This window comes from Oncorhynchus nerka, linkage group LG27, assembly GCF_034236695.1.
Source record: "Oncorhynchus nerka isolate Pitt River linkage group LG27, Oner_Uvic_2.0, whole genome shotgun sequence".
In the NCBI taxonomy this organism is placed as follows: Eukaryota; Metazoa; Chordata; class Actinopteri; order Salmoniformes; family Salmonidae; genus Oncorhynchus; species Oncorhynchus nerka.
This window is the reverse complement of record NC_088422.1, coordinates 2,255,662-2,280,636: the sequence shown is the minus strand read 5'-3', so window position 1 is coordinate 2,280,636 and position 24,975 is coordinate 2,255,662. Positions and strand designations below refer to the sequence as shown.

General features: G+C 44.3%; 1 protein-coding gene across 1 annotated transcript in view; it reads right to left on the bottom strand.

Annotated features, from left to right (window-relative positions):
• LOC115127521 (AT-rich interactive domain-containing protein 3A-like) overlaps window positions 1–23,947 on the bottom strand; it is a 215,590-nt gene extending 191,643 nt beyond the window's left edge. The window contains exons 1-2 of the mRNA XM_065011318.1: window positions 23,410–23,947; window positions 22,203–22,904 (exon numbers count right to left, since the gene is read on the bottom strand). Of these exons, the coding sequence (XP_064867390.1) occupies window positions 22,203–22,904; window positions 23,410–23,448 (741 nt within the window). The 5' untranslated portion in view covers window positions 23,449–23,947. The remainder of the gene's footprint in view (window positions 1–22,202; window positions 22,905–23,409) is intronic.
• Window positions 23,948–24,975: the final 1,028 nt, after the last annotated feature.

Sequence of the window (24,975 nt, the reverse complement as noted above, 5' to 3'; positions counted from 1 at the left end):
TCATTCACCCGGCCTGGGTTTTATTGGTGTTCCATTCCCTTAATTATGGAGGCAGAGAAGAAGAGAAGAGTTCCTGTTTGACCGGCGCTTCTGAGAAGGAGAGAAGCCTGGGCTTCAGAAGACATGACAACATTATACCCTGTGTGTAGGCCTAGGTCAGGATGTACACAGAGAAAGAGACGATTGACCTAAAGCACACAAACAACTAGACCTACCGCAGCCTAAGCATCAACACCAAGTTTTACTGCCTTAAAGCTGTGAACTATCTGAGAGACAAGAAGGGCCTTCAACGCCATCAAAAGGAACATAAATTCGACATCCCAAATAGAATCTGTCTAAAAATACTCGAATCAGTCATAGAACCCATTGACCTCTATGGTTGTGAGGTCTGGGGTCCGCTCACCAACCAAGATTTCACAAAATGGGACAAACACCAAATTGAATCTCGGCATGTGGAATTCTGCAACAAAAAAAAAAACAAAAAAAAAAAAGACAAGAATTAGGACGATTATATTAATTATACCTGTTAGTTTTCCACATCCAGAGAAGAGCTGTTCAATTCTACAACAACTGTGACAGATGCAAAAGTAAGCATTTCATTTTTTTAAATGATTTATAAAATATATATATATATATTTTTTTTTTTAATATCCGTAACATACAATATACTTGCAGTGAAGCCCCTCAACAACGAGGTCATGACACAAAGAAGCATCCGGGGTCAACGCCCTGCTCAAGGGCATGTTGACAGGCCAAAAAACGTGAACGTGAACCTGAACCCTCCAAGACCCCCCCACCTCCCCACAGTTCCCCAATAGCTGTCCCTCAACCATTCGAGACCCCTCCCACAGTCCCCCCCCCCAAGAAGAAAAATGTCTAATTAAAAAATACAATTAATTCCATTCCCCAAGAACCCCCAACGCACCAACAACCAAGAGAATGGACCCCCACCCCCAGAACCCCCAACGCACCAACAACCAAGAGAATGAACCCCACCCCCAAGAACGCCCCAACACACCAACAACCAAGAGAATGAACCCCCACCCCCAAGAACCCCCAACACACCAACAACCAAGAGAATGAACCCCCACCCCCAAGAACGCCCCAACGCACCAACAACCAAGAGAATGGACCCCCACCCCCAACGCACCAACAACCAAGAGAATGGACCCCACCCCCAAGAACCCTCCAACACACCAACAACCAAGAGAATGAACCCCACCCCCAAGAACCCCCAACGCACCAACAACCAAGAGAATGAACCCCACCCCAAGAACCCCCAACGCACCAACAACCAAGAGAATGAACCCCACCCCCAAGAACCCCCAACGAGCCAACAACCAAGAGAATGAACCCCCACCCCAAGAACCCCCAACGCGCCAACAACCAAGAGAATGAACCCCCACCCCCAAGAACCCCCAACGCGCCAACAACCAAGAGAATGAACCCCACCCCCAAGAACCCCAAGAACCCCCAACAACCAAGAGAATGAACCCCCACCCCCAAGAACCCCCAACACACCAACAACCAAGAGAATGAACCCCCACCCCCAAGAACCCCCAACACACCAACAACCAAGAGAATGAGCCCCACCCCAAGAACCCCCAACGCACCAACAACCAAGAGAATGAACCCCCACCCCCAAGAAACCCCAACAACCAAGAGAATCACCAACAACCAAGAGAATGAACCCCACCCCCAAGAACGCCCCCAACGCGCCAACAACCAAGAGAATGAACCCCCACCCCCAAGAACCCCCAACGCGCCAACAACCAAGAGAATGAACCCCACCCCCAAGAACCCCCAACAACCAAGAGAATGAACCCCCACCCCAAGAACCCCCAACAACCAAGAGAATGAACCCCACCCCCAAGAACCCCCAACACACCAACAACCAAGAGAATGAACCCCCACCCCCAAGAACCCCCAACAACCAAGAGAATGAACCCCCACCCCCAAGAACCCCCAACCCCAACAACCAAGAGAATGAACCCCCACCCCAAGAACCCCCAACAACCAAGAGAATGAACCCCACCCCCAAGAACCCCCAACCGCCAACAACCAAGAGAATGAACTAAAGAGAAGAAAGCAAAAGACAGAAGAAAACAGCAAACAACAATGCAAAATATAACCAATATAAATGAAACAAAAGGACATCAAGGACAACTGAAATCATAACAGCAATGCCCCCACTATTACAATGTGTGTGTTCTTGTAATTTGAAAGAGATATGCAACAAACACCTGCACTGCATCCGCCTCAGGCAAACCAAGAAACACCTGAACTGCATCCGCCTCAGGCAAACCGGCACAACAAACACCTGCACTGCATCCGCCTCAGGCAAACCGGCATTACAAACAACCAAGCCTCAGGCAAATGAACAAACACCTGCACTGCATCCGCCTCAGGAACCGGCATTACAAACACCTGCACTGCACAGGCAAGAGAACAAACACCCACTGCATCCGCCTCAGGCAAAGCATTACAAACACCTGCACTGCATCAACCAGGCAAGAGAATACAAACACCTGCACTGCATCAGCCTCAAGCAAACCCATTACAAACACATCCGCCTCAAGGCAAACCAAGACAAACACCCACTGCATCCGCCTCAGGCAAACCCATTACAAACACCTGCACTGCATCCGCCTCAGGCAAAGAGAACAAACACCTGCACTGCATCCGCCTCAGGCAAACCGGCATTACAAACACCTGCACTGCATCCGCCTCAGGCAAACCGGCATTACAAACACCTGCACTGCATCCGCCTCAGGCAAACCGGCATTACAAACACCTGCACTGCATCCGCCTCAGGCAAAGATTACAAACACCTGCACTGCATCCGCCTCAGGCAAACCATTACAAACACCTGCACCATCCGCCTCAGGCAAAGAACAAACACCAACTGCATCCGCCTCAGGCAAACCGGCATTACAAACACCTGCACTGCATCCGCCTCAGGCAAACCGGCATTACAAACTCCTCAGTGTCATTCAAATGTACTTTTTATTATGTTTTATTTTCCATCTCCCGCACAGCAACTCCACTCCCACTTGTCTCCAATTCCACATCCAAACACTCAGCAGTATATTAGTAATTGACTGACCCGGTCTCTCCAGATTTCCTAACAGTACTATTTCTAGGGTCAATTTTAGATCAATGCTCTGCATTTTCAGTCATTCCTGAACCTGAGACCAGAACAGGCTACCTGAGGGCAATACCAAAATAAATGCTCTATTGATTCTGTATCCTCACAACAAAATCTGCAGAGCTGCGATGATTTTATGCCACAAATATTCAACATTTTATGGGGGCAAGAATTCTATATAATGATTTTTGCTGAAAAGCATAAAGTCTTGAATCTTGCGTTGTTTTATATATCAACTCATACACCCTGTACAATGGAATTGATACATTAAAAATCTCTTCCCAACTATTTAGCAATCTGTATGGCTCAGTTGTCAACATCCTGGTCCTCAAATGAAACTGGTTTACTTTCCTATTGATGCTATTTTTATTCCTCCTCCAGTATTGATCCTTTATATTGGGCAGACAGACCAGTTCCCTACCTCCTCCCGCTGCCACCTGCCTCCTCCAGTATTGATCCTTTATATTGGGCAGACAGACCAGTTCCCTACCTCCTCCCGCTGCCACCTACCTCCTCCCGCTGCCACCTGCCTCCTCCCGCTGCCACCAAACACCTCCCACTGCCATCCTCCTCCAGTATTGATCCTTTATATTGGGCAGACAGAACACCTGCACTGCCACCCTCCTCCAGTATTGATCCTCAGGCAGACAGACCAGTTCCCTACCTCCTCAAACACCTGCACTCCAGTATTGATCCTTTATATTGGGCAGACAGACCAGTTCCCAAACTCCCCTGCCACTGCCTCCAGTATTGATCCTCATTGGGCAGACAGACCAGTTCCCTAAACACCTCCCACCTGCCTCCTCCAGTATTGATCCTTTATATTGGGCAGACAGACCAGTTCCCTACCTCCTCCAGTAAACTTTATATTGGGCAGAAACACCTGCCTCCCACCTGCCTCCAGTATTGAAATTGGGCAGACAGACACCTGCTCCCTGCACCTGCCTCCTCCAGTATTGATCCTTTAAATTGGGCAGACAGAACACCTCCCACCTGCTCCTCCAGTATTGATCCTTTATATTGGGCAGACAGACCAGTTCCCACCTCCCACTGCCACCTCCTCCTCCAGTATTGATCCAATTGGGCAGACAGACCAGTTCCCACCTCCTCCCACTGCCATCCTCCTCCAGTATTGATCCAAATTGGGCAGACAAACACCTCCTCCCACTGCCACCTGCCTCCTCCAGTATTGATCCTTTATATTGGGCAGACAGAACACCCTCCCACTGCCATCCTCCTCCAGCAATTGACCTTTATATTGGGCAGACAAACACCTCCCACTGCCATCCGCCTCCAGTAACCGGCATTGGGCAGACAACCACACCTCCCACTGCCATCCGCCTCCAGGCAATTGGGCAGACAAACACCTCCCACTGCCATCCGCCTCCAGGATCCTTTATATTGGGCAGACAGACCTCCCACTGCCTCCGCCTCCAGTATTGAACCTTTATATTGGGCAGACAGACCACTACCTCCTCCCACTGCCACCTGCCTCCTCCAGTATTGATCCTTTATATTGGGCAGACAGACCAAACACCTCCCACTGCATCCGCCTCCAGTATTGATCCAAATTGGGCAGACAGACCAGTTCCCTCCCTCCTCCCAGTGCCACCATCCTCCAAATTGATCCTTTTATTGGGCAGACAGACCAGTTCCCTCCCTCCTCCCACTGCCACCTGCCTCCTCCAGTATTGATCCTTTATATTGGGCAGACAGACCAGTTCCCTCCCTCCTCCCGCTGCCACCTGCCTCTCCAGTATTGATCCTTTATCCAAACACAGACCAGTTCCCTCCCTCCTCCCACTGCCACCTGCCTCCTCCAGTATTGATCCTTTATATTGGGCAGACAGACCAGTTCCCTCCCTCCTCCCGCTGCCACCCTCCTCCTCCAGTATTGATCCTTTATATTGGGCAGACAGACCAGTTTCCTCCCACCTGCCTCCTCAGTTTTGATCCTTTATATTGGGCAGACAGACCAGTTCCCTTTCCCACCTGCCTCATTCCTTTATATTGGGCAGACAGAACAGGCTGCCTCCTCCCCTGCCACCTGCCTCCTCCAGTATTGATCCAAAATAAAGACCAGTTCCCTGATTCTGCCACCTGCCTCCTCACATTGATCCAATATTGGGCAGACAGACCATGATTTTATCCCACTGCCACCTATCCTCCAATTGATTTTATATTGGGCAGACAGACCAGTTTCCCTCCTCCCACTGCCATCCAATTGATCCTTTTTTGCTGAAGAAGTTCCCCCTCCTCCCATGCCAAAGCCTCCTTGCCACCTCCCTCCTCCCACTGCCACCTGCCTCCTCCAGTATTGATTTTATATTGGGCAGACAGACCAGTTCCCACCCTCCTCCCAATGGCCTCCTCCAATTGATACATTAAAAATATCTTCACCTGCCTCCTCCAACTTTATTTAGCAAGTTCCCTGCCTCCTCTGTATGGCTGCCAGCCTTCCCGTGCCAACATCCTCCAGTATTGATCCTCAAATGAAACTGGTTTACCTTTCCTGCCATTGATTGCTTTATATTTTTATTCCTCCTCCAGTTTTGATCCTTTATATTGGGCAGACAGACCAGTTCCCTACCTCTTCCTGCTGCCACTCCATTTTTTGGGGCAATGCTGTAATCAATTGGTTGTACTCTTGGATTGAGCAGACCTTCCTGTACAATTCTGATAACTCTACCATTCCAATTTACAATTTAATTTATGAACAAAATAACATTTTTCCCATGAATACAGGTATTTTATCAAGCAGCACATTTGAGTTCAGCCATAATATTAGTTGTAATATTTGTTCTATATTTTCAGGGGAATTAAATTGTAGCCAGCTCTGCAATGCTTGTTTGAAAAAGCGAGATACTTTTCAATGAATCAAAAATGAGACATGGCAATCTGCACAAAGGCAAAAATAGATATATTATATATAGGCTTTGTTTTATTTTGTCTGGTTTAGCGTCCCAGATAAATCAAAATATTTTTTGCTCATATGATTTGAAAAACGAATCATCTGGAGTAGGCAGCGCCATAAGTAAGTGAGTAAACTGAGATATAACTAAGGAGTTAATCAAGGCCATTTTTCCATAAATAGACAGATATTTACCTCTCCATAGTTGCAGGATCTTGTCTATTTTTTACAAGTTTTACATTTAAATTCATTGTGGAGAGCTTATTATTTATATCTATTGTGATATGAATACCGAGTATGTCTACTTCACCATCAGCCCATTTTATAGGTAAACTGCAGGGTAATGTAAAAGTTGTATTTTTTAAGGATCCAATACATGATATTGTCCACTTATCATAATTAGGTTTTAGTCCAGAGAGGACAGAAACGTTATCTAGTTCTTCAATGAGTCATTGCAGGGATCGTTAATGAGACATTGCAGGGATCTTTAATGAGACATTGCAGGGATCTTTAATGAGACATTGCAGGGATCTTTAATGGGACATTGCAGGGATCTTTAATGAGACATTGCAGGGATCTTTAATGAGACATTGCAGGGATCTTTAATGGGACATTGCAGGGATCTTTAATGAGACATTGCAGGGATCTTTAATGAGACATTGCAGGGATCTTTAATGAGACATTGCAGGGATCTTTAATGGGACATTGCAGGGATCTTTAATGAGACATTGCAGGGATCTTGAATGAGACATTGCAGGGATCGTTAATGGGACATTGCAGGGATCGTTAATGAGTCATTACCGGGATCTTTAATGAGTCATTGCAGGGATCTTTAATGAGTCATTGCAGGGATCTTTAATGAGACATTGCAGGGATCTTTAATGAGTCATTGCTGGGATCTTTAATGAGTCATTGCAGGGATCTTTAATGAGACATTGCAGGGATCTTTAATGAGACATTGCAGGGATCTTTAATGAGTCATTGCAGGGATCTTTAATGAGACATTGCAGGGATCTTTAATGAGACATTGCAGGGATCTTCAATGAGACATTGCAGGGATCTTCAATGAGACATTGCAGGGATCTTTAATGAGACATTGCAGGGATCTTCAATGAGACATTGCAGGGATCTTTAATGAGACATTGCAGGGATCTTTAATGAGACATTGCAGGGATCTTTAATGAGACATTGCAGGGATCTAGAACAGGGCTCCGGGCAGCCGAGCGGAAATGGAGGAAAACTCGCCTCCCTGCGGACCTGGCATCCTTTCACTCCCTCCTCTCTACATTTTCCTCTTCTGTCGCTGCTGCTAAAGCCACTTTCTACCACTCTAAATTCCATGCATCTGCCTCTAACCCTAGGAAGCTCTTTGCCACCTTCTCCTCCCTCCTGAATCCTCCTCCCCCCCCCCCCTCCTCCCTCTCTGCAGATGACTTCGTCAACCATTTTGAAAAGAAGGTCGTTCATGCTCTACAACATCCGCAGAGTACGACCCTGCCTCACACAGGAAGCGGCGCAGGTCCTAATCCAGGCACTTGTCATCTCCCGTCTGGATTACTGCAACTCGCTGTTGGCTGGGCTCCCTGCCTGTGCCATTAAACCCCTACAACTCATCCAGAACGCCGCAGCCCGTCTGGTGTTCAACCTTCCCAAGTTCTCTCACGTCACCCCGCTCCTCCGCTCTCTCCACTGGCTTCCAGTTGAAGCTCGCATCCGCTACAAGACCATGGTGCTTGCCTACGGAGCTGTGAGGGGAACGGCACCTCAGTACCTCCAGGCTCTGATCAGGCCCTACACCCAAACAAGGGCACTGCGTTCATCCAACTCTGGCCTGCTCGCCTCCCTACCACTGAGGAAGTACAGTTCCCGCTCAGCCCAGTCAAAACTGTTCGCTGCTCTGGCCCCCCAATGGTGGAACAAACTCCCTCACGACGCCAGGACAGCGGAGTCAATCACCACCTTCGGAGACACCTGAAACCCCACCTCTTTAAGGAATACCTAGGATAGGATAAAGTAATCCTTCTCACCCCCCTTAAAAGATTTAGATGCACTATTGTAAAGTGGCTGCTCCACTGGATGTCATAAGGTGAATGCACCAATTTGTAAGTCGCTCTGGATAAGAGCGTCTGCTAAATGACTTAAATGTAATGTAAATGTAAATCTAGCTTGTGGACTTAATATTAAACTTGAGTCATCAGCATACATGGACACCTTTGTTTTTAAGCCTTGGATTTCTATTCCTCTAATGTTGTTACTGAATCTGATTTTAATAAACTCAGCATAAAACAAAACGTCCTCTCACTGTCAACTGCGTTTATTTTCAACAAACTTAACATGTGTACATATTTGTATGAACACAACAAGATTCAACAACTGAAGTTTTAAAAAATATATATATTTTATTTAGTCTTTATTTAACTACGCAAGACAGTTAAGAACAAATTCTTATTTACAATGACGGCCGACCCTGCATCTGCACATCACTACTACCAATCATCCACGGCATGCAGAGGAGACTTAAAAGGTGTATGCAGGAAAGAAAATATTTGATGACGGCCTAGAGACTGTGGGTCAACTGCCATGTTCAGGGGCAGAACGACAGATTTTTACCTTGTCAGAATGAGGATTCGATCAAGCAACCATTTGGTTACAGGTCCAACGCTCTAACCACTAGGCTACCTGCCGCCCTTTCCACAGACATGTGACTAATAGAAATTGAATAATGTGTCCATGAACGAGGGGGGGGGGGTCAAAATCAAAAGTAACAGTCGGTATCTGGTGTGGTCACCAGCTGCATTAAGTACTGCAGTGCATCTCCTCCTCATGGACAGATTTGACAGTTCTTGCTGTGAGATGTTACCCCACTCTTCCACCAAGGCACCTGCAAGTTCCCGGACATTTCTGGGGGGAATGGCCCTAGCCCTCACTCTCTGATCCAACAGGTCCCAGACGTGCTCAATGGGATTGAGATCCGGGCTCTTCGCTGGCCATGGCAGAACACTGACATTCCAGTCTTGCAGGAAATCACGCACAGAACAAGCAGTATGGCTGGTGGCATTGTCATGCTGGAGGGTCATGTCAGGATGAGCCTGCAGGAAGGGTACCACATGAGGGAGGAGGATGTCTTCCCTGTAACGCACAGCCCTCTGTGTAATACTAATTCCTTCAACGATAAACGCGAATCCAACCATCACCCCTTGTGAGACAAAACCGCGACTCGTCAGTGAAGAGCACTTTTTACCAGTCCAGTCTGGTCCAGCGACGGGGGGTTTGTGCCCATAGGTGACGTTGTTGCCGGTGATGTCTGGTGAGGACCTGCCTTACTACAACAGGCCTACAAGCCCTCAGTCCAGCTTCTCTCAGCCTATTGCAGACAGTCTGAGCACTGATGGAGGGATTGTGCGCTCCTGGTGTAACTTGGGCAGTTGTTGTTGCCATCCTGTACCTGTCCCACAGGTGTGATGTTCGGATGTACCGATCCAGTGCAGGTGTTGTTACATGTGGTCTGCAACTGCAAGGACGACCAGCTGACCATCCTGTCTCTCTGTAACGCTGTCTTAGGCGTCTCACACTGTACGGACATTGCAATTTATTTCCCTGGCCACATCTGCAGTACTCATGCCTCCATGCAGCATGCATAAGGCACGTTCACGCAGATGAGCAGGGACCCTGGGCATCTGTCTTTTGGTGTTTTTCGGAGTCAGTAGAAAGTCCTCTTTAGTGTTCTAAGTTTTCACAACTGTGACCTTAATTGCATAAAGCTGTCAGTGTCTTAACGACCGTTCCACAGGTACATGTTCATTAATTGTTTATGGTTCATTGAACAATATGGGAAACAGTGTTCAAAACCTTTACAATGAAGATCTGTGAAGTTATTTGCATTTTTATGAATTATCTTTGAAAGACAGGGTCCTGAAAAAGTTTAGCTAGCATTTTGATGGCCATTACGAATAGATATGGTGACAGCGGACACCCTTGTTAAACTCCTCTTGACAATTCAAAACTTTGATAAGTAGTCATTATTTACTATTTTACACCTGGAGTTGCTATACATTATTTATTTATTTTACCCATTTTATAAGTAAATTACCAAAATTGAAAAAATTCAGGCATTTCTAAATAAAATGTAGTCTTAATTTATCAAATATCTTTTCAAAATCTGCTATAAATACCACTCTTGGCATCTTATATGTTTCATAATGTTCTATTATTTCAAGTAGTTGTCGTATATTATCTCCAATGTATCGTCCATGTAAAAAAACCTGTCTGATCAGGATAAACAATACCTTGTAAAAATCATTTTAATTCTGAGTGCTATGCATTTTGCTAGTATTTTTGCATCACAACATTGAAGTGTAAGGGGCCTCCAGTGTTTTAGATAGACTGGGTCTTTATATTTGCCATCTGGGTCTTGTTTTAATAAAAGAGAAATCACACCTTCCTGCTGAGTACCTGACAGACTACCATTTCTATAGGAGTAGCTAAAACAATCTAACAATGGAGCTTTTAGTATATCAAAGAAGGCTTGATATACCTCTACCGGTATGCCATCAAGCCCTGGGGTTTTTCCAGAATGAAATGATTGAATAGCCTCAAAAAAGTTATTCCTCTGTAATTTGGCCTTCGCACTGATCTTTCTGTACATTTGTTAATTTGAAATGTTTTATATTATCTGGAAAGAATTCCATAATCTTCATTCAGTGGGAGAGGATGAGACGGAAAAGAGAACATCTGCCTAAAATAATTAGCTTCCTCTTTTAAAATATAATTCGGAGAATCATAGATGACTCCGTCTTCAGTAACGAGGTTCTGCTAATTCTTTTTGTTCGCGTTCCTGTGTTGGAGATTCAGGAAGAAGTTTGTGCATTTTTCTCCGTGTTCCATCCAGTTGGATTTATTTTTGTAGTAGATTACATTATATCTTTCTGAATAAGTTACTCAAGTTATTTTTGTTTTTCCTCTAACTTATTTTGTATCTCTGTAGTAGTACTGTAAACTCTCCTTCCAGACTCATATCAAACATCTCCAATCTAAAATCAAATATAGAGTCGGCTTTCTATTCCGCAACAAAGCCTCCTTCACTCACGCTGCCAAGCTTACCCTAGTAAAACTGACTATCCTACCGATCCTCGACTTCGGCGATGTCATCTACAAAATTGCTTCCAACACTCTGCTCAGCAAACTGGATGCAGTTTATCACAGTGCCATCCGTTTTGTCACTAAAGCACCTTATACCACCCACCACTGTGACTTGTATGCTCTAGTCGGCTGGCCCTCGCTATATATTCGTCGCCAGACCCACTGGCTCCAGGTCATCTACAAGTCCATGCTAGGTAAAGCTCCGCCTTATCTCAGTTCACTGGTCACGATGGCAACACCCATCCGTAGCACGCGCTCCAGCAGGTGTATCTCACTGATCAACCCTAAAGCCAACACCTCATTTGGCCGCCTTTCGTTCCAGTACTCTGCTGCCTGTGACTGGAACGAACTGCAAAAATCGCTGAAGTTGGAGACTTTTATCTCCCTCACCAACTTCAAACATCAGCTATCTGAGCAGCTAACCGATCGCTGCAGCTGTACATAGTCTATTGGTAAATAGCCCACCCATTTTCACCTACCACATTCCCATACTGTTTTTATACTGTTTTTATTTATTTACTTTTCTGCTCTTTTGCACACCAATATCTCTACCTGTACATGACCATCTGATCATTTATCACTCCAGTGTTAATCTGCAAAATTGTAATTATTCGCCTACCTCCTCATGCCTTTTGCACACATTGTATATAGACTGCCCCTTTTTTTCTACTGTGTTATTGACTTGTTAATTGTTTACTCCATGTGTAACTCTGTGTTGTCTGTTCACACTGCTATGCTTTATCTTGGCCAGGTCGCAGTTGCAAATGAGAACTTGTTCTCAACTAGCCTACCTGGTTAAATAAAGGTGAAATAAAAATAAAAAATAAACCTACAGCACCAAGCCATGTCAATAACGGCACTTCTCAAAGACGCCCTCTTGTTAGTCAGTGAACAGGACTCTTTAGCCAGAAACTAGCTATCTACTTTTATTATTAGCCAGAAACTGCTTTTTTATTATTATTGAATTGAATGACCCCTGAAGGTACATTTAAAGGTCTCCCAAACAATAAGGGGATTTGCTGAACCTATATTAACTGGAAAAACTGGAAAAAACGACTGTCAGTTCAATAAATTGGTATAAAAGTTCTAGAAGAAGTATGGATCATCCTGATTTGGACCATATAGATTAATGAGCCAAATCTCTTTTTCGTCCACTTTCATATTCAAAAGGCTCCACCTTCCTTGCGAGTCATTCCTGACTATTTTCACATTCAAATCAACAGTTTTGTTAGTTAATATCATCACACCTTTTGAGTTATTTTGTCCATGGCAGAAAATTATTTCGCCACTATGTAGAGTGAGTTTCCTGTAAACAGTATATGTTATATTCCTTTTCTTTTAGCCACATAAAGACTGATGTTCATCTAAGGATGTAGAGTGAGTTTCCTGTAAACAGTATATGTTATATTCCTTTTCTTTTAGCCACATAAAGACTGATGTTCATCTAAGGATGTAGAGTGAGTTTCCTGTAAACAGTATATGTTATATTCCTTTTCTTTTAGCCACATAAAGACTGATGTTCATCTAAGGATGTAGAGTGAGTTTCCTGTAAACAGTATATGTTATATTCCTTTTCTTTTAGCCACATAAAGACTGATGTTCATCTAAGGATGTAGAGTGAGTTTCCTGTAAACAGTATATGTTATATTCCTTTTCTTTTAGCCATGTAAATACTGATGTTCTTTTTTTATAATCTGATAAAACATTACAACTATAACTGGCTATACTTATTTCACCCCTTACCATAACTAGATACTATTCTCAGTCTAAATGGACCATAACTAGATACTATTCTCAGTCTAAATTGACCATAACTAGATACTATTCTCAGTCTAAATTGACCATAACTAGATACTATTCTCAGGCTAAATGGACCATAATTAGATACTATTCTCAGTCTAAATTGGCCATAATTAGATGCTATTATCAGTCTAAATTGGCCATAATTAGATACTATTCTCAGTCTAAATTGGCCATAATTAGATGCTATTCTCAGTCTAAATTGGCCATAACTAGATACTATTCTCAGTCTAAATTGACCATAATTAGTGCTTGTAAAGTTACTGCCATCAGAGGTATTATGAAGGTCAAAAGTGTCTGATATTTATAATTCAAGAAATAGGTTCTAGCAATATTGGTTTTATTCCCTTGCCAGTTTACCTGTAAGCCAATGCCTGTTTATTTCCGTTTAGTTAAATTATCTATTTTACCTGTTTTGACACAGTAAACATAAGTTTCCCATGCTATTAAAGCCCCTTGAATAGAATTGAAATGGAACGAGAGTGAGTGAAAGAGACACACACACACACCTACACCCCCCTGACCCCAACCCAGCCACCTTTAGTTAGATCTGAGGTGTGTCTAGCTAGTTGTTTTAAAGCCCAGCCACCTTTAGTTAGATCTGAGGTGTGTCTAACTAGTTGTTTTACAGCCCAGCCACCTTTAGTTAGATCTGAGGTGTGTCTAGCTAGTTGTTTTACAGCCCAGCCACCTTTAGTTAGATCTGAGGTGTCTACAGCCCAGCTTTAGTTAGTTGTTTTACAGCCCAGCCACCTTTAGTTAGATCTGAGGTGTGTCTAGCTAGTTGTTTTACAGCCCAGCCACCTTTAGTTAGATCTGAGGTGTGTCTAGCTAGTTGTTTTACAGCCCAGCCACCTTTAGTTAGATCTGAGGTGTGTCTAGCTAGTTGTTTTACAGCCCAGCCACCTTTAGTTAGATCTGAGGTGTGTCTAGCTAGTTGTTTTAAAGCCCAGCCACCTTTAGTTAGATCTGAGGTGTGTCTAGCTAGTTGTTTTACAGCCCAGCTGTAACGGGATTCTTCCGTCGAATGAGAGGCGGACCAATACGCAGCGTGGTCGAAGTTCATGGTTTTTAATAAGAAAAACTATACATTTTCCTGCCCGAGATGGCATAGCAGTTCAGACGTCTTTTGTCCTCGTCTTGTCTTGTCGTGTATATATATATATTTACAACTTTTTTCACATACATTTTATTTTTATTTTCCATCAACTCATCTTCAATACACTCTCCTGCAACCTGCCTCACCAATTGATATGTATAAATACGTATTATTTACCTCAAATCTGCAATCCTCCAAGAAGCTAGCCAGAAACTCCAAGAAGCTAGCCAGAAGCTAGCCAGGAGCTAGCCAGAAGCTAATTAGAAGCTAGTTAGCTTCTTTACTGGCAACTCGTTAGTATTCAGCTAACCACGGTTTGTGGTCATCAGCTATCCTTTAACTCGAAAATCTATCGCCAGTTTTGTGGCGCAGCAGCGGCTCGGAACGGAACATACCGGACCGATTTTCTCTCCATGTCCCTGGATTTCAACTGCTCTCTGGACATTCACTCCCGGATCTCACAGCTAGCTGGCTGCTATCCGTGTGTCTATCTGCTTTCGTCGATTCCGGAGCAAACATCAATTACTCCGGAGCTAGCCAGCTCCGTCAATCACTCCTGGGCTGCAGTCACCTATCCGGACCCGTTTTACTGCCTACGCGGAGCCCCACCGGGCCTTCACAACTGGACTGCCGACGTTATCTACCCGAAGGAGATCCGGCTGGCTCCTCCGTCGCGACGTTACCTGAACGCCCATCTGCGGCCTGCTAACCGTTAGCTGTCTTACCGGCTGCTCTCAGAATAGACAATCGGACAATTTATTTATTTTTATTATTATGTTTCTTCTTGGGCCTCTATAACTATATCTATTGTTTTTATTTTTTTGTTGTTGTGTGATTTGGACTAATCCTCTACAACACGGAACTCCACTAATCTACTGACGGAACGCAAGAGGTGGCTAACAACAGACCTCCATCCTATGCTAGCTTGCTACCGATGTCCTGGCTAGCTGTCTAAATCGCCGTGACCCCCAAACCAACCTCTCCACTCCCTGGACCCTTTTGATCACTCGACTAAGGATGCCTCTCCTTAATGTCAATATGTCTTGTCCATTGCTGTTCTGGTTAGTGTTTATTGGCTTATTTCACTGTAGAGCCTCTAGTCCTGCTCACTATACCTTATCCAACTTATTAGTTCCACCACCCACACATGCAATGACATCTCCTGGTTTCAATGATGTTTCTAGAGACAATATCTCTCTCTTCATCATATCAATACCTAGGTTTACCTCCACTGTATTCACATCCTACCATACCTTTGTCTGTACATTATACCTTGATGCTATTTTATCGCCCCCAGAAACCTCCTTTTACTCTCTGTTCCAGACGTTCTAGACGACCAATTCTTATTGCTTTTAGCCGTACCCTTATTCTTCTCCTCCTATGTTCCTCTGGCGATGTAGAGGTGAATCCAGGCCCTGCAGTGCCTAGCTCCACTCCTATTCCCCAGGCACTCTCTTTTGATGACTTCTGTAACCGTAATAGCCTTGGTTTCATGCATGTTAACATTAGAAGCCTCCTCCCTAAGTTTGTTCTTTTCACTGCTTTAGCACACTCTGCCAACCCGGATGTTCTAGCTGTGTCTGAATCCTGGCTTAGGAAGACCACCAAAAATTCAGAAATTTTAATTCCAAACTACAACATTTTCAGACAAGATAGAACTGCCAAAGGGGGCGGTGTTGCAATCTACTGCAAAGATAGCATGCAGAGTTCTGTCCTACTATCCAGGTCTGTACCCAAACAATTTGAACTTCTACTTTTAAAAATCCACCTCTCTAAAAACAAGTCTCTCACCGTTGCCGCCTGCTATAGACCACCCTCTGCCCCCAGCTATGCTCTGGACACCATATGTGAACTGATTGCCCCCCATCTATCTTCAGAGCTCGTGCTGCTAGGCGACCTAAACTGGAACATGCTTAACACCCCAGCCATCCTACAATCTAAACTTGATGCAGTCAATCTCACACAAATTATCAATGAACCTACCAGGTACCCCCCCAAAGCCTTAAACACGGGCACCCTCATAGATATCATCCTAACCAACTTCCCCTCTAAATACACCTCTGCTGTCTTCAACCAAGATCTCAGCGATCACTGCCTCATTGCCTGCATCCGTAATGGGTCAGCGGTCAAACGACCTCCACTCATCACTGTAAAACGCTCCCTGAAACACTTCAGCGAGCAGGCCTTTCTAATCGACCTGGCCGGGGTGTCCTGGAAGGATATTGATCTCATCCCGTCAGTAGAGGATGCCTGGATATTTTTTTAAATGCCTTCCTAACAATCTTAAATAAACATGCCCCATTCAAGAAAATTAGAACCAGGAACAGATATAGCCCTTGGTTCTCCCCAGACCTGACTGCCCTTAACCAACACAAAAACATCCTATGGCGTTCTGCATTAGCATCGAACAGCCCCCGTGATATGCAGCTGTTCAAGGAAGCTAGAAACCGTTATACACAGGCAGTTAGAAAAGCCAAGGCTAGCTTTTTCAAGCAGAAATTTGCTTCCTGCAACACTAACTCTAAAAAGTTCTGGGACACTGTAAAGTCCATGGAGAATAAGAACACCTCCTCCCAGCTGCCCACTGCACTGAAGATAGGAAACACTGTCACCACTGATAAATCCACCATAATTGAGAATTTCAATAAGCATTTTTCACGGCTGGCCATGCTTTCCACCTGGCAACCCTACCCCGGTCAACAGCACTGCACCCCCAACAGCAACTCGCCCAAGCCTTCCCCATTTCTCCTTCTCCCAAATCCATTCAGCTGAAGTTCTGAAAGAGCTGAAAAATCTGGACCCCTACAAATCAGCCGGGCTAGACAATCTGGACCCTTTCTTTCTAAAATTATCTGCCGAAATTGTTGCCACCCCTATTACTAGCCTGTTCAACCTCTCTTTCGTGTCATCTGAGATTCCCAAAGATTGAAAGCAGCTGCGGTCATCCCCCTCTTCAAAGGGGGGACACTCTTGACCCAAACTGCTACAGACCTATATCTATCCTACCATGCCTTTCTAAGGTCTTCGAAAGCCAAGTCAACAAACAGATTACCGACCATTTCGAATCTCACCATACCTTCTCTGCTATGCAATCTGGTTTCAGAGCTGGTCATGGGTGCACCTCAGCCACGCTCAAGGTCCTAAACGATATCTTAACCGCCATCGATAAGAAACATTACTGTGCAGCCGTATTCATTGATCTGGCCAAGGCTTTCGACTCTGTCAACCACCACATCCTCATCGGCAGACTCGACAGCCTTGGTTTCTCAAATGATTGCCTCGCCTGGTTCACCAACTACTTCTCTGATAGAGTTCAGTGTGTCAAATCGGAGGGTCTGCTGTCCGGACCTCTGGCAGTCTCTATGGGGTGCCACAGGGTTCAATTCTTGGACCGACTCGCTTCTCTGTATACATCAATGAGGTCGCTCTTGCTGCTGGTGAGTCTCTGATCCACCTCTACGCAGACGACACCATTCTGTATACTTCTGGCCCTTCTTTGGACACTGTGTTAACAACCCTCCAGGCAAGCTTCAATGCCATACAACTCTCCTTCCGTGGCCTCCAATTGCTCTTAAATACAAGTAAAACTAAATGCATGCTCTTCAACCGATCGCTACCTGCACCTACCCGCCTGTCCAACATCACTACTCTGGACGGCTCTGACTTTGAATACGTGGACAACTACAAATACTTAGGTGTCTGGTTAGACTGTAAACTCTCCTTCCAGACCCATATCAAACATCTCCAATCCAAAGTTAAATCTAGAATTGGCTTCCTATTTCGCAACAAAGCATCCTTCACTCATGCTGCCAAACATACCCTTGTAAAATTGACCATCCTACCAATCCTCGACTTTGGCGATGTCATTTACAAAATAGCCTCCAATACCCTACTCAACAAATTGGATGCAGTCTATCACAGTGCAATCCGTTTTGTCACCAAAGCCCCATATAATACCCACCATTGCGACCTGTACGCTCTCGTTGGCTGGCCCTCGCTTCATACTTGTCGCCAAACCCACTGGCTCCATGTCATCTACAAGAACCTGCTCGGTAAAGTCCCCCCTTATCTCAGCTCGCTGGTCACCATAGCATCTCCCACCTGTAGCACACGCTCCAGCAGGTATATCTCTCTAGTCACCCCCAAAACCAATTCTTTCTTTGGCCGCCTCTCCTTCCAGTTCTCTGCTGCCAATGACTGGAACGAACTACAAAAATCTCTTAAATTGGAAACACTTATCTCCCTCACTAGCTTTAAGCACCAACTGTCAGAGCATCTTACAGATTACTGCACCTGTACATAGCCCACCTATAATTTAGCCCAAACAACTACCTCTTTCCCAACTGTATTTAATTTATTTATTTATTTTGCTCCTTTGCACCCCATTATTTTTATTTCTACTTTGCACATTCTTCCATTGGAAAACTACCATTCCAGTGTTTTACTTGCTATATTGTATTTACTTTGCCACCATGGCCTTTTTTGCCTTTACCTCCCTTCTCACCTCATTTGCTCACATTGTATATAGACTTGTTTTTTTTTACTGTATGTTTGTTTTACTCCATGTGTAACTCTGTGTCGTTGTATGTGTCGAACTGCTTTGCTTTATCTTGGCCAGGTCGCAATTGTAAAATGAGAACTTGTTCTCAACTTGCTTACCTGGTTAAATAAAGGTGAAATAAATAAATAAATGAACAAACTACAAAACAATAAATGTGAAAACCCGAAACCAGTCCCGTGTGGTACTGACACTGACACAGGAGACAATCACCCACAAACCCCAACACCAAACAGGCTACCTAAATATGGTTCCCAATCAGAGACAATGACTAACACCTGCCTCTGATTGAGAACCATATCAGGCCAAACACAGAAACAGACAAACTAGACACACAACATAGAATGCCCACTCAGATCACACCCTGACCAAACAAAACATAGAAACATACAAAGCAAACTATGGTCAGGGTGTGACACCAGCCACCTTTAGTTAGATCTGAGGTGTTTCTAGCTAGTTGTTTTAAAGCCCAGCCACCTTTAGTTAGATCTGAGGTGTGTCTAGCTAGTTGTTTTACAGCCCAGCCACCTTTAGTTAGATCTGAGGTGTGTCTAGCTAGTTGTTTTACAGCACAGCCACCTTTAGTTAGATCTGAGGTGTGTCTAGCTAGTTGTTTTACAGCCCAGCCACCTTTAGTTAGATCTGAGGTGTGTCTAGCTAGTTGTTTTACAGCCCAGCCACCTTTAGTTAGATCTGAGGTGTGTCTAGCTAGTTGTTTTACAGCCCAGCCACCTTTAGTTAGATCTGAGGTGTGTCTAGCTAGTTGTTTTACAGCACAGCCACCTTTAGTTAGATCTGAGGTGTGTCTAGCTAGTTGTTTTACAGCCCAGCCACCTTTAGTTAGATCTGAGTTGTTTTGTGTCTTTAGTTAGTCTAGTTGTTTTACAGCCCAGCCACCTTTAGTTAGATCTGAGGTGTGTCTAGCTAGTTGTTTTACAGCACAGCCACCTTTAGTTAGATCTGAGGTGTGTCTAGCTAGTTGTTTTACAGCCCAGCCACCTTTAGTTAGATCTGAGGTGTGTCTAGCTAGTTGTTTTACAGCCCAGCCACCTTTAGTTAGATCTGAGGTGTGTCTAGCTAGTTGTTTTACAGCCCAGCCACCTTTAGTTAGATCTGAGGTGTGTCTAGCTAGTTGTTTTACAGCACAGCCACCTTTAGTTAGATCTGAGGTGTGTCTAGCTAGTTGTTTTACAGCCCAGCTCTCCAAGGGGGAGAAATCAAGCTCTTTAACATATATATATCTCCTGTCAGAGAGGGAGATCCTAGCATTTTTGGGTGTGAGCCAGGCTGGAATGCCACCTGCTCTACTTTCTTGCATTTCCTGTCCTCCTGCCAAAAACATACGCAATCTTATTTTAAAATGTTGTTTTCTCTCTCTTCTCTTAGCTCGTTTCACCTAGCTATCTGAAGATGAATGTACTGACTAGGACTGGTCCACCTAGCTATCTGGAGATGGATGTACTGACTAGGACTGGTCCACCTAGCTATCTGAAGATGAATGTACTGACTATGACTGGTCCACCTAGCTATCTGAGATGAATGTACTGACTAGGACTGGTCCACCTAGCTATCTGAAGATGAATGTACTGACTATGACTGGTCCACCTAGCTATCTGATGATGAATGTCCTGACTATGACTGGTCCACCTAGCTATCTGAAGATGAATGTACTGACTATGACTGGTCCACCTAGCTATCTGAAGATGAATGTATTGACTATGACTGGTCCACCTAGCTATCTGGAGATGAATGTCCTGACTATGACTGGTCCACCTAGCTATCTGGAGATGAATGTCCTGACTATGACTGGTCCACCTAGCTATCTGGAGATTAATGTACTGACTATGACTGGTCCACCTAGCTATCTGAAGATGAATGTATTGACTATGACTGGTCCACCTAGCTATCTGGAGATGAATGTACTGACTGACTGGTCCACCTAGCTATCTGGAGATGGATGTACTGACTATGACTGGTCCACCTAGCTATCTGAAGATGAATGTACTGACTATGACTGGTCCACCTAGCTATCTGAAGATGAATGTATTGACTATGACTGGTCCACCTAGCTATCTGGAGATGAATGTACTGACTATGACTGAGATATGACTGGTCCACCTAGCTATCTGAAGATGGATGTACTGACTAGGACTGGTCCACCTAGCTATCTGAAGATGAATGTACTGACTATGACTGGTCCACCTAGCTATCTGGAGATGAATGTCCTGACTATGACTGGTCCACCTAGCTATCTGAAGATGAATGTACTGACTATGACTGGTCCACCTAGCTATCTGAAGATGAATGTACTGACTATGACTGGTCCACCTAGCTATCTGAAGATGAATGTACTGACTATGACTGGTCCACCTAGCTATCTGGAGATGAATGTCCTGACTATGACTGGTCCACCTAGCTATCTGGAGATGAATGTCCTGACTATGACTGGTCCACCTAGCTATCTGAAGATGAATGTCCTGACTATGACTGGTCCACCTAGCTGTCTGAAGATGAATGTCCTGACTATGACTGTTGTCTCACCTAGCTATCTGAAGATGAATGTCCTGACTATGACTGGTCCACCTAGCTATCTGAAGATGGATGTACTGATTGTAAATCCCTCTGGATAAAACCATCTGCTAAATGTCTACAATGTCAAATGTAAATGTTTCACATACAGATCTCATATCACTCTATTGAATGATTTGTTATTTATTTATTAAAATGTGTTTGTTTTTTTACATTAGACTGTGTAAGACCTAGCTGCACTACTGATTCCTCTGAGAGTGAGGTGGATATTTCGCATTTAGCAGAAAAACATCCTTATTTATCTCTCTGAAATGAAACCATGAAGTGATAGATTGTAAACAAATACATGTCTGTCATTCAACAACCCCATGATTATTAGATAATGAAAAAAACACACCAATCTCTTTCAATAAAATCTAATTTACCAACATGTCTGAAAATGGATATATAGCATTTTGGAAAGAAACTCTTCCTGTGTTCTATCTAAAAGTAATTAATGCTTCAACGTTTGGTGTAAAATGCTCACAGTATGATCCCTCCCAATAGGACGCACGACTCTATTTCACATACAGAATAGATGCCTAAACCTAAGTTTAAAAAAAAACTGTTGAACATCCTCTAGAGACGCTACAGATGTAGGATCTTAATTTGAGCCAGTTTACTACAGAAGGAAAATAATCCTGCAGAAGGAAAAAAAGATGTGAATGACTATGTGGATTATAACTAAAGGACATTTTTGTAGGGGTTGATACATTTTTTCATTAGGGGAAATTACAAACGTTTGAAGCCTTTTTAAAACTCAAATACGCCACATATTTGCATTTCCTATGGAAATTAAGATCTTACGTCTGTATAGTCAAACATACGTTTCAATTGTGTTTTGGATTTAGTAAAGGTTTCATTCTAGGCTGATTTAGTAAGGAGGTTGGGTTGTTATCAAGAGGGTTAGTACAGTCAGTGGAGTCTATGTTGAGTAAAGTTTCATATGAAGGTATTACTTATTAGAAGTCAGCTTTACCTGTTTGAATTGCTCGTCGTAAGTCCATTCGTGTTGCTGAGACTGTGGTGCCATCCCGCCCGGGGTCTCTGACTGCCGGGGCGCAGCGAAAGACGGAGGGGCTCTGGACATGAGATGTACAAGTGTGTCCTTTGGCGAGTCTCCCGCCCCGGGGTGCATGGGGTGGCGGGGCTGGTAGTGGCTGAGAGCCCCCTCTATGTCCTCCTCATCGTCCACGATTCCCTCGTTGTCCATGCCATCTCCCTCCATATCCCTGTTGTCATCATTTATACCTCGGTCCATGCCCTCTGGATCATCATCCATATCGGAGTCGGCTTTGGCCGAGTGCCTGCGAGCGTCAAGACTGTGAGGGAGAGCCAGTTCCCGTTCAGCGGAGCTCGCCAACCCGAGAGAAGAGTTCGCTATTCCCGCAGCGAAAGCGCCACGGACCGCTGCCTGGTAGTGGCGGAAGGCGAGGGCTTGTTGATGGATCTGGGACTCGACCATGGAGCGGAGGTCTTTCTCTTTCTCCGCCTGACGGAGCTTCTCTTCTAGCGCCAGGCGGGCAGCCTGCTGTCTTTGGAGGTTTTCCATGACCGCCTCTAGCTTCATGCCTCCGCCGTTGGGCTGGTCGGACTGTGAGTGTGAACCGGGGAAGTGGCTGTGTGTCGAGGCAGAGGAGACGAGCAGGGGGAGGTTGCAGGTCGAGGAGAAAACTGCTTGCTGTGGAGGGCGTAGGGGTAAAAATAACCACTAAAAATGAAAACTATTGTAAGTCATAAACTGTTAAGAAATAACTTTGTAATAAACTGGAAAAACAGCATGGCCATGCGTATTATGCTGATGTGGCCGGCATTTGGCCACTGGAGTCGATATATCCTAAAACGTGGTTTCTAACGTGTTAAAAGTGCAACATAAATATACTACAATGTAAACTACTGTATTTCGTAAATGAACGTGGCTAACAAAGTAACATGTTGTGCTGTATAATGCTGATGCCGCTATAATAGGCTCGTGTGTACTGTGACAAAATAAACATGAACATTAAACCATTGGTATTATTTCTCTATAACGCATCCGAAACGTTCGTGTCAATCAATCTATTGAAGAGTTTAAAATTAAATGTTGTGTCAAAAGTTACTTTACTGTAAATGTGATTCAAAGATCTACATACTATTAACAACAACTAATCAACGTGGTTAGAGAAGGAACCAAATGTGATGCTTACCAAAGCAGATTTAGTTGCTAAACTGTTGTCATCAACCATGCTTCGGTAGTCAGATCAGACCGAAATATCAAACAGTTCACAAAGTGTCTCCTTTCAATGTTAGATGTGGAAGTATTCCTGAATCCGGATTGAACATCGGGATCCGTGTCTCGATTGGAGAAAACAGAATAATCTGTATAAATGTAGTCGCAGTGATCGAGTCTTTAAACCCTGAAAATTTTGGCAAGAAGTGGCAACTGTAATCAGAATGACCTCTCCAGGCAAATGATCAGCCCTGTAGTCAGAATGACCTCTCCAGGCAAAGGATCAGCCCTGTAGTCAGAATAACCTCTCCAGGCGAAGGATCAGCCCTGTAGTCAGAATAACCTCTCCAGGCGAAGGATCGGCCCTTCTGCTCCCATTTGCTAACAACACGTCAATACAGTGACATACGGAGGGCAGGGTCTACTGACGACCTAGGAAATACACTTTAACAACCGCAGAGAACCGACGGATCCCACGTCGCCAAGTGTTGGAAACCATCCAAAAGGGGTCTGTTAATAGGTTACACGTTCTGTAATCTATAAATACATGTTGTTATTCATTAGGCTATTTAGCCTGGACCCAGTCCTATATACACAGACCTAGTCGTTTCACACAACCTCTGGGCCTACTACGTAGGCTACGTACTCTTGTTGTTGTTTTTCTTGACATAAATACATTTAGGGGTTTTGTTTTTTGGTGCAACGTAAAAGTTTTAATTCCGTAAAAGAACAAGCAAATAGGTCTACGTGCTTACGTCAGAGCGGGGAAACTGTTTCGCGTTCCATTGCAGGTCATGGCTAGAAGGGGTCCAGTTTTTGTCAAATTAACGTCAAAAGTATTTTTTATTTGAGTTGCGTTTTAGATAACCCTTTTCCTAACCTTAACCCAATTCTCCTAACCTGCTTCATTAATTATCATAGACTGCCTTGTAAATTATCCTAACTTGCTACGAAAAGTCAAATCTGACGTTAATTTGACAAAAGCTGGATACCTTCTAGTCATTCCCTCCATTGCCAGCGGCAGAATGTTTTTAACATTTCACTCAACTCAATTCCTATCTAAATGTATAAATGTTGACAGATTACACCTCTCAAAAGTGATCCCATTCCATATGGTACATTAATTGACACAAAAGCCTACAACCCAGAACCAGAGGACATAAGCCTAGCTAAGCCTACTACTCAGAACCAGAGGACATAGGCCTAGCTAAGCCTACTACTCAGAACCAGAGGACATAGACCTAGCTAAGCCTACTACTTAGAACCAGAGGACATAAGCCTACTACTCAGAACCAGAGGACATAGGCCTAGCTAAGCCTACTACTCAGAACCAGAGGACATAAGCCTAGCTAAGCCTACTACTCAGAACCAGAGGACATAGGCCTAGCTAAGCCTACTACTCAGAACCAGAGGACATAAGCCTAGCTAAGCCTACTACTCAGAACCAGAGGACATAGGCCTAGCTAAGCCTACTACTCAGAACCAGAGGACATAAGCCTAGCTAAGCCTACTACTCAGAACCAGAGGACATAGGCCTAGCTAA